The sequence below is a fragment of the Labrus mixtus genome, chromosome 11, assembly GCF_963584025.1.
Source record: "Labrus mixtus chromosome 11, fLabMix1.1, whole genome shotgun sequence".
In the NCBI taxonomy this organism is placed as follows: Eukaryota; Metazoa; Chordata; class Actinopteri; order Labriformes; family Labridae; genus Labrus; species Labrus mixtus.
In genome coordinates this window covers 2,361,728-2,371,727 of record NC_083622.1, presented here as the reverse complement: position 1 = coordinate 2,371,727, position 10,000 = coordinate 2,361,728, and the positions used below count along the sequence as shown (strand labels likewise).

At 45.4% G+C, this 10,000-nt stretch overlaps 2 protein-coding genes across 3 annotated transcripts in view; both read left to right on the top strand.

Annotated features, from left to right (window-relative positions):
- dyrk1b (dual-specificity tyrosine-(Y)-phosphorylation regulated kinase 1B) overlaps positions 1–5,762 on the top strand; it is a 44,487-nt gene extending 38,725 nt beyond the window's left edge. For both annotated transcript variants that reach the window (XM_061049562.1, XM_061049561.1), the window contains exons 8-13: positions 308–454; positions 579–719; positions 1,793–1,913; positions 2,053–2,235; positions 3,171–3,274; positions 4,285–5,762. In XM_061049562.1, coding sequence (XP_060905545.1) covers positions 308–454; positions 579–719; positions 1,793–1,913; positions 2,053–2,235; positions 3,171–3,274; positions 4,285–4,800 — 1,212 coding nt within the window. In that variant the 3' untranslated portion in view covers positions 4,801–5,762. The remainder of the gene's footprint in view (positions 1–307; positions 455–578; positions 720–1,792; positions 1,914–2,052; positions 2,236–3,170; positions 3,275–4,284) is intronic.
- A 2,202-nt stretch (positions 5,763–7,964) lies between these two features.
- ppox (protoporphyrinogen oxidase) overlaps positions 7,965–10,000 on the top strand; it is a 7,466-nt gene continuing 5,430 nt past the window's right edge. Inside the window, exons 1-3 of the mRNA XM_061049552.1 lie at positions 7,965–8,112; positions 9,220–9,306; positions 9,893–10,000. The exon at positions 9,893–10,000 is cut by the window's right edge and continues 27 nt beyond it. Coding sequence (XP_060905535.1) covers positions 9,223–9,306; positions 9,893–10,000 — 192 coding nt within the window. The 5' untranslated portion in view covers positions 7,965–8,112; positions 9,220–9,222. The remainder of the gene's footprint in view (positions 8,113–9,219; positions 9,307–9,892) is intronic.

Genomic DNA, 10,000 nt, shown 5'->3' with positions numbered 1-10,000 from the left:
GCAGGTTTCAAAATAAGGTTTAAATTCACTAGAATATATTCTGAATATCCGTCAGTATGTCAGGCAGCATTACTTCAGCTGTGTGTGTCCATGCAAAGAAGGTTTGAAGTCAGATCAGCTGGTGTGTGAAGGGTTACTTCTCTGATTGTCAGTGTGGTCTGTATTAGAGGGATGTGGCGCCCCCCCAGTGGACAGTGTGTGAAACAGCAGGCACACTGACTTCAGCTTCATTTTAGAGTCAAGTCATGTGTAGCTCAGGTGTGATAAATATTCCTCCCCCTCCTCCTCCTCCTCCTCCTCTTCTCAGATCTACCAGTACATCCAGAGCAGGTTTTACCGCTCTCCGGAGGTGCTGCTGGGGATGCCGTACGACCTGGCCATCGACATGTGGTCTCTGGGCTGCATCCTGGTGGAGATGCACACAGGAGAGCCTCTGTTCAGCGGCTCCAACGAGGTGAAAAAACACAACGTTTAGTTACAGCCCCTGTTTATTTACATTGACATTAAACAGCCTGAAGCCACATGTCAAACACTCTTAATGATCCAGCATGTGTTTTTGTGTGTGTGTGTGTTCTCAGGTTGACCAGATGAATAAGATTGTGGAGGTGTTGGGGGTCCCTCCCAGCCACATGCTGGACGCCGCTCCTAAAGCCAGGAAGTATTTTGACAAACTGTCAGACGGTCTGTGGACGGTCAAGAAGAACAAAGACATCAAGAAGGTGATGATCAGTGTCTCTGTAGACGAGACGATCCCACAGTGTTTCCCACACGTCGATGATAAGTGTATTTGTCGACCTTTTTTTTGGCGTCTCTCCGTATAAGAATGGTGAACAAACTCTCCTCGCTCTCTGCCGTCCGTCAAGTGATATCGTGCAGCACCTGACAATAAGTCTGCAGGTGATCAGAGAGAGAGAGAGACGTCTCATGAACCATCTCATGCTGTTTTTTCAAGCTACTCTTGTGCAGCTGGTTGCTGTCGATGTCATTCTTTACTCCTAGTTTGAGCGTGTTTTGATAAGTAATGTCATTAGGCTTCGGCCACGAGCAGATGGCCCGTTGTGATGAAGGAATAGTGGTGAACATTTTCAAAATGCATTCTGAGAAAAAAGAGGATTTTCTGGCACAAACTTCACCAACTGACAAGGTGCATGAAGAGTGAAAGGCTTGGAAGAGGTCAAAATGCTCCAGCAACACTTGTAGTAAGAAGACTTTATTAACAATTTAGACCGACGCGTTTCGGCTCGTGGCGTTCATCAGGGTCATCGAGAAACAGATTAACAAACATCATTTAAAAAGGGTGGGTACACAATTGAAGGAAAGGTAAAACATTTTTTAATTCAATCAGATGCCTCCACATATGTGTGTATCAGCCAATAGGGCACATGCAAGGTGGGCTGGTTTGTTGGCCAGGTAACATAAAGGTGAAGGGCAAAATGCATTATGAGAAAAAGATCAGACACATACTGGCCTAGAGAGACGAGGTCGGAGGCGGGGCAGGACTCGCCGCCGTGTGTGTCTTAAGAGAGGACAGGTGCAGGGTTGTGTGTGCTGGGAAAATCAAACTGAAAGGAAGTAAGGTGAGCAGATTTAAAGAGACAGCTGCACAGGTACATCGTCATTCTGTGGGAAACACTGGTGTGTGTGTGTGTGTGTGTGTGTGTGTGTGTGTGTGTGTGTGTGTGTGTGTGTGTGTGTGTGTGTGTGTGTGTGTGTGTGTGTGTGTGTGTGTGTGTGTGTGTGTGTGTGTGTGTGTGTGAGCAGAAAGTGTTAACCTTGTGTGTGCGCTTTTCAGGAGTATAAGCCCCCGGCCACACGGCGTCTTCATGAGATTTTGGGGGTGGAGACCGGAGGTCCAGGGGGTCGGAGAGCAGGGGAGCCAGGACACGCCCCCTGTGACTACCTGAAGTTTAAAGGTGAGCCAGACCTGTAGGATTAACATTCATCAGAACGTCAGACATGTTTATGTACGACATCGAGCAGCCACATGTGAGCGCTCCTGAGTCCTGGTTCAGCTCTGACCCCGCCTCCTGGTTCTGTTGCTGTTTTTTCCAGATCTGATCCTGCGCATGCTGGACTACGACCCTAAAAGCCGCATCACCCCGTTCTACGCCCTGCAGCACAACTTCTTCAAGAAGACGACAGACGAAGGAACGAACACCAGTTCATCCACATCCACCTCTCCTGCCATGGACCACTCCCACTCCACCTCCACCACCAGCTCCGTGTCCAGCTCCGGTCAGCGCACACACACACACACACACACACACACACACACACACACACACACACACACACACACACACACACACACACACACACACACACACTGACTCTGCACAGAGATGGAGTTTTTTTTTAACGCTCGATTCTTTGATACTCAACAATCCCAAACATTTTAAACATCAAACTCTCCATTATTTAAATGATCGATAGTAGTGAGAAGTTCTGCAGCTTTAAAGAAACTACAGAGAGAGAGAGAGCGAGAGAGAGAGAGAGAGGAGGGGTGCTTCAGAAACTATGATTCTCAAGTTATGTTTCTGCAAACGATCTGTTTACTTCTCTTAAGAAAAGACAGAGCAGCAGAGGTCTACACTGTCTAAATTAAATGCACATGTTACAAGCGTTGCCTTGGTAACGCCTCAGGATCCCTCAGGAGGAGCCGTGAAGAAGTTGCTGGGGAGAGGGACGTCTTTCAGTCAAATGAAAGAGAACATTGTCTGACAAATAAGTTGGTGATGTTTCAGAACCAAAACGTTGCCGATTTATTTGTGCCACTTTAGACAGTGTAGCAGGAGTTTGCATTTTTTTGGTAATTAAAAACATGAACTAGTGCTCACCTCACACTTCTTCTTTTGATGCCGTGGTACTGAAACAGTTTATGTTTTTACTGGAATCATATCAAAGATTAAATTCTGATATTATGACAAACTGCTGAGAAAACTTATAAACTGTCCCAATGGGGCGCCGGTGGCCTAGTATTTAGTTTGCATGCCCCATGTTCTGATTCTACAGTCCTCAAAGCAGGTAGCCAGGGTTCGAATCCCGCCTGTGAGTCCCTTCCCGCCTGTCATTCCCCTCTCTCTCTCTCTCTCTCTCTCTAAAGAAAAGAGAGGGAGGATATCCAGATTGAAATCTTGAACAGTTGTTCTTGTGTGTGTTTCTCCTCTCAGGTGGCTCCAGTGGTTCTTCCAATGACAACCGTAACTACCGCTACAGTAACCGCTACTACAACTCTGCTGTTACACATTCAGACTATGAGATGACCAGCCCTCAGGTACACACACACACACACACACACACACACACACACATCATGTCAGTAACTATTCAGTCTGTTTCATTTTAATCTAAAAACATATCGACTAATGGAAACCTCTCGATACATAAAGAGTCAAACAACCGTCTTCCCTCGTTAGTTATTTCAGAGTCAGGGCGCACTAACGTAGTTCCCTTACGTGCATTTGACCCTCGAAATCCAGTTCGTTCGTTTGACTCGTGCGAGCACTCGATCCCTGCACGGTACAGCTCACGCACGAGCACAAGAACGTAAACATCAAGTAATAATCGATCCCCGCCTCCATTCTCAGAAACCACTGAGTGTTCTGGTTGTTTCTGAAATGACTCAAAAATATTCCACAGCTGTCATGTTCTCATCGTGTTTTCCTTTTTTTTCCCCCGCACTGCCTTGTAAACTAAGCACGCTTCATGAACACGAGAATTCAGCCTGTTCACTTTCTTTGGACCTGAGTGCTCCTGGTAGCGGATCTTATGGAGGTTTACGAGGCTCTGGTTCTCCCCGACGTTTCCACAGTGTTTAACAAACTGCAGGATGTTAGATCTCAACACCCTGATGTGTTTCACTGTCCTGAACCAACACGCCGTCTTTGTGAAGCTTCTCCGCGGTCTTCGTTCAGTAAAACTTTGATTTAGTTTTTCTTAAAAAGAAAGAAGTTTGAGTATCAGGTCTTTAAACGAGATGTCACTTTACCTCGAAATAAAAAAAAAGGACGGTTTAAATCCATGAGACGACTAATATAATATTTGTGTGTGTGTGTGTGTGTGTGTGTGTGTGTGTGTGTGTGTGTGTGTGTGTGTGTGTGTGTGTGTGTGTGTGTGTGTGTGTGTGTGTGTGTGTGTGTGTGTGTGTGTGTGTGTGTGTGTGTGTGTGTGTGTGTGTGTGTGTGTGTGTGTGTGTGTGTGTGTGTGTGTGTGTGTGTGTGTGTGTGTGTGTGTGTGTGTGTGTGTGTGTGTGCGTGCGTGCGTGCGTGTGTTCACCCCCATCAGGCTCCCTCCCAGCAGCAGATGAGGATGTGGCCGGGCAGTGAAGGTGGAGGTGGGGGTCAGGACCCAGCATACACCCAGTTGCTGCTCCACAAGCCGGCCGCCTCCCAACAACACCAGCGCCACTTCCTGGACCCGCCCCACCACCCCCACCCCACCTACTCCCACCACGGGAACGGCGGGCGTGGCCTGCGGCAGAGCGGGCAGACGGGCATCGGCGGAGGTGGGGGCCAGCAGGGATCCTCGCCCCAGATGAGTGACAGCATGGATGTGGGCGTGTCCCTCGGGCTGCACCACCTCGGGGCGGTGTCTTCCATGGAGGCGTCTCAGTTCGGCTCGGCCTCGCTGCCCCTCGCTCTGCCGATCGGACTGTCCGCCTTCCGGACTCGGACGGCCCCGACCGCCCCGGGGCCACAAGCCCCGCCCCCCGAGGACTACTACCCCGCCTCCAACAACAATAACCCCGCCGCGGGGGGCCGAGGGAGGCCGGACTCAGACGAGGGGCCGGCCAACTCTTGATAAAACCTGAACCATGCCCTAAAGCCATACGATTTTAACTACAACTACTACAAGTCCACACACGGCCGAGTCAGAGACTCGAGGAGACTGAGTGCTGCAGGAGACAGTTTGTACTGCATGAGAGGAGGAGGAGGAGGAGGAGGAGGAGGAGGAGGGGGAGGAGCAGAGGAGGATGCTGGGAAAACTCTCCTTTTATCCGGTTTTAGTTTGTTGTCTTCTGTTGCGGCTGGAGAGGAATGATTGTGACGAGTTTGTTTTTATTAATATTATTATTATTGTTGTTTAATATTCTGATTTCTCTCCGCTGTGAGGAGCTGTGTGTTTATTGGTTGTTGTTTGAAGCCTGGAGAGGAGGAGGAGGAGGAGGAAGAGGAGGAGGAGGGAGGAGCCGTGTTCATGTTCACACTGGGTCATATTTACAGCAGTCTTAACACACACACACACACACACACACACACACACACACACACACACACCAAACACACACACACACATGGAGGAGACAGCCGCCGTGTGATTCAGGACTTCTTCTTCTTCTTCTTCGTGTCCTCCCTCTGTCGGGGCGGATCAGAGAGGGGGGGGGTGGAGGGAGGTGGAGGGGGAAGGAGGTGACAGGACACTGAAGCCCGCCGTGCGCTCACACAGATCTCCTCCTCCTCGTCCTCCCCGCTCCCCCGCCCCCCCGCCCGCCCGCCCGCCCTCTCCTCCTCCTCCTCCCCCTCCTCCTCCTCCTGCTGCGTTTCTCCTCCAGACAGCTCCTCCTCTCTGTGCTGCTAATCACCATGACAACTGGTCCGGATTGCTGCTAAAGATCCAACACAGATCAATAAAGAAATAAAAGAAATAGAAACAGAAATAAAAAACTTTTTAACCCTTCTGCTTAAGAGAAAAGGATAAAGTAAGAACCACTGCATCTCAATGTATTTATTACTATTTAACATGAAAAAACAAACTGAAAGTAACCCTTTTTTCTGCTCTTCTTTGTTTGGTTGCCTTCTTTCTGCAGGTGAGCTCTGATTGGCTATTGTAACAGTGACAGTAACTGGTGACATGGGAATGCCACCGGTTTGGGGGCTGGGTGGAGGGGAGGGGTCGGGGCAAAATAAAGTTGGATATATAATAAGAATAAAGAGTATACTTTTGCACACCAAAGTCAAACAAACATCAGATCTCCGCTTTTCTTCCTGCTATTCGCATCCAACACCTCATGACATCACATCCGGTCGGGGGGGACGAGGATCAGCAACAGACACACACGCAGATATCATGACACACGTGCAAGAAAAACACACCTAGAAAATATCAACAAATACACGAAGATGCATTAATGATAATAAAAACACACTGAACATTATGTGACGTCGTGTCGACACAACAGTGACAAAAGGCGTTTGTTCCGGTCTGAATCGGCAGGTTAATGTGTCGACCACGAGGTGTGAAGATGGTTTGTTGATGTCGTTCTGGTTTTTCAAGTCTCACACGTGAATTCATGACTGCAAAAAAAAAAAAAAAAAAGGTTGAACGCGTCATAAAGATGCACGTGGGAGGTTTTAAGATGGGAACTGATGAGGATTATAACCAATAATGTGCCTGCTGTGTTGACTTTTTTTTTTACTTAACAGAATTTATGAGGAAGATGATGCCTTCAGGTACCACCTTCATGTTACTTTCAGTATCTTCGTTTTGAATATTTGGGATGTTGCCTCATGCTCAGTGGTGTACGCAGGGACGACCCTCCCTACTCCAATTGGCTAATACACACAAACTGAATGTGCACGAGTAATCTTACATGTCACTTGTTTATGAAAGAGGCTGTTTCACCTTTTAGGCACCACTTCACTGCGCATGCTCACACAGAAACAGATATCACCGTCTTCTCTCGTGTCATATTGTTTATGTGTCTGATGATGTCATTGTTCATGAAGAAGCCCTCCTCCGCCTCATGATGCTGCTCATCCGGGATCAGTGACGTCATGGTTACTGAATAAATATAGGAGTGTTAAAACAGGTGGGTGGAAGATGGAGAAACTCTGAGGTCAGTACGTCGGGTTTTAATCACATCATTTTCTCCCCTCTTTTATTAATTCAGATTCACGTCATTTATTTATAACGACAAAATGGTTTTCAGAGTCAGTGCTGTCGTAAAACAGAAACACTGATTTATAAAAGATGAGATGTCACAGAGGGCTGATAATAAATGTGAAATATAACAAGATTTAAAAGGTGACACTGTTAAAGGTAAGAGGCAAAACGAAAATAAATCTGAATTGAATTGAATGAAAAATCAAATAAAAAAAGGTTTTTAAGGTTTTTAGGAAGGCAAGTTAATTAATGAAGCTCGTTTGAAACATCGAAGTGCTTCACAGGGGCATACAAAGGCGTTTCAACACCTCATGACATCACTTCCTGTCGGGATGAAGATCAGCAGCGAGTTTTTAACAGACTCTGATGAACCAGCAAGAAACACACACGGGGGCGGTTCTAGACCACTTTTACTTTTGTCAGAGGGGAACATTAAAACAAGGTGAAAAATACACAAAGATGATCGCTTTAAAATATATATATATATATATTATGCCTAAAAAAAAAGCGCACATCATAAAATACACTGGGTTATATTTGTTTCAGTAACAGAATTTAATATTAGATTATTAGTCCGGTTGTTGAGTCAAATACTGTGTGTATGTGGAGGGGGGGCGCAAGCTCAGTGTTACAAGGGCACTGGCCCCTGTTGGCCCCTGCCTAGAAACGCCCATGGCACACACCTATAAAATATCAACAAACACTCAAGGTCAGAAGGTCAAAGCTTACAAAGTTTACACAAATGAGACGTGTGTGTGCCCGGGCAAACGTGAAAATAGATTTACACACAGGCACAAAATCAACACGTCTGCACATGCAAACATAGAAGTACATGTTCACACGGACACACAATTAAAATGTTCTTGAGAAATTATTAAAAAAAGTTAGAAAAAACAGGAGGAAATGTTTGCTTAAATGCAAAAGCTCCATGATTTTATTATTGTTTTTATTATGATTATTAATATTATTATTTTCTTAAGCTTTCTTAGAGCTTAAGATATATTATTTTACTCTGATTATTTATTTTTAATTGTTTATTTATTTTGAGTCCAGCATGTTAAAAAGAAAAACCCGAGTTTCCCTCCGCACCACTAGGGGGCGATAATTCACCACCCCTTCGTTTGTCTGACGTCATAAGAACATCCAGAGAAGAACCGTGGGGGCGATGCATTTATTATTCCTGCACACGGAAGACGGACCCGACTCTCCGGTGTTACGTGAAATAAACAGGTAAATAAATAATGACGTCGGGGTGACGGGGTTTTAATTTCTGTGTTTGATGCAACACAAACTGAGTCACAGAGAGAAGAGGTTTGTTTGTTTCCAGCGGACAGTTTATAATGTGACACCACAGCCTGTGTTACATATCTGTGTACCTGCGCTGTCTGTGTTATAAGGATGTGAATGTTTCTTTATGAAAACGTTTTTTTTAAGCTCCTCTTTGTGTTGTTGTAAACAGTTTATTAAAAAACTCCATTCAGAAAAACACAGAAACAGAGAAGAAGAGAAAACACACCTGAAGGTTTCCTCTCTGACCCTCAGGTTACTTTCATTTAAAGCCGACTGAAGGGATCACTATTTCAACTATTTAAAATATTCTGACAGAGAGACTAACTATAATAAATATATATTAGAAATACAGTTTTATTTTGTTGTTTATTTTGCATGTTGAACATTGAGAGGAGTAACAGTTTGAGGGACACAGATGCAGACAGATGTCTAAACTGTTTCTGATAAAGAGTTAATATCAGGAGCAGCAGGCAGACCCTCCCTGTAACAGACTCCTCTCTTATCCCCCCTCATGCTGCTTGTGAACATGGATTCATTGTTTGTTGGTTCCAGTTTCTCTGAACGTCTCAGACTTCATGATTCAAATGATGCAATCGCTTTTATTTAAAGGATCGATAATAAGTACACATTTGGACCTTCAGTCGCAGTTTAACCAAAAGCTGCAGCAAGCAAAGAGAAAGAGCATTGACTCCCAACCCGGGACCCTCTAAGGCTCCTGAGACCTCAGGGGGGACACCTTAAATAAAATGATGTTTAAACATTTTCTGGGAAATTTCTACAAATCTCTTTTTGTAAGAACAAGCATGTAGGTGTATTCTGATGAGATTTTATGGGTCCTGGGGGGGCAGCTTTTTTTTTAGAGAAAAGGAGGGGGGGGGCTCCAAGGTTAAAGGGTCACAATAAACACATTTTTATGTATTTATGGACTTTTTAAGACAAACTTGTAATGGTAACATTTCAGACAGTTAGTAGTTCTTCTCTGCTCGTCGTTGTTGTCTGACCAGCTCTGATAGAAGAAAGTTTATTTGAATTCTGTCTCCAAAACAGCCAATGAGAACGGTTGCAGTCCTCGGTGGGGGGATCGGGGGTCTGGCAGCGTCGTACTACCTCAGCAAGAGCCCCCAGGTTACCAAGGTAACACACACACACACACACACACACACACACACAGGCAGTGACAAAAATCCTCCTCTGTAAACCTTTCTGTGTTCTAACCTCTCTCCATTTTTCAAAAGCATCTCCAATATTGATCCTAGTTTGAGCACGTTTCTGCTTGTGGAGCTTATTAGAAACATGCAGAGGCTTTTTAGGTCGGGTACAATCACTTCTATCTGAACCACTTCTCTTGACCCGCTTCCATCGCTGCAACACCTGTTGACCTGATAACTGCTCTCATATCTGGCAAACCGAGGGGCGTCCAAAACGACCTTCTCTGGTCCAAACAAATCCAGAGCATTCAGGAGCAGAATCTAAAGTTAGAAGGAGGACATACTGGCTGCTGCATTGTTGTCAGAGAAGCCAGCACTTCAACATGTTTCCTTAATGATCATATAGTAAGATACCTTTATCATTTAGTTCAGTAGATATCTTACAGATTGCTCCTTTAAATGGAATTTATAAATAAAATGTAAAACACTAGGACTAATGTTTTACCACGCTGTGTTTAGTTTTAAGTCGTTTATGTTTTAAAAAATGGAGTTCTTCTGGTTTTTTCTTCCAGGTCATTCTTTTGGAGTCCAGCGGTCGGTTCGGGGGTTGGCTGTGGTCCACCAGGAGGTCTGACGGAGCCGTGTTTGAACATGGACCCAGAGGGATCAGACCTGCGGGG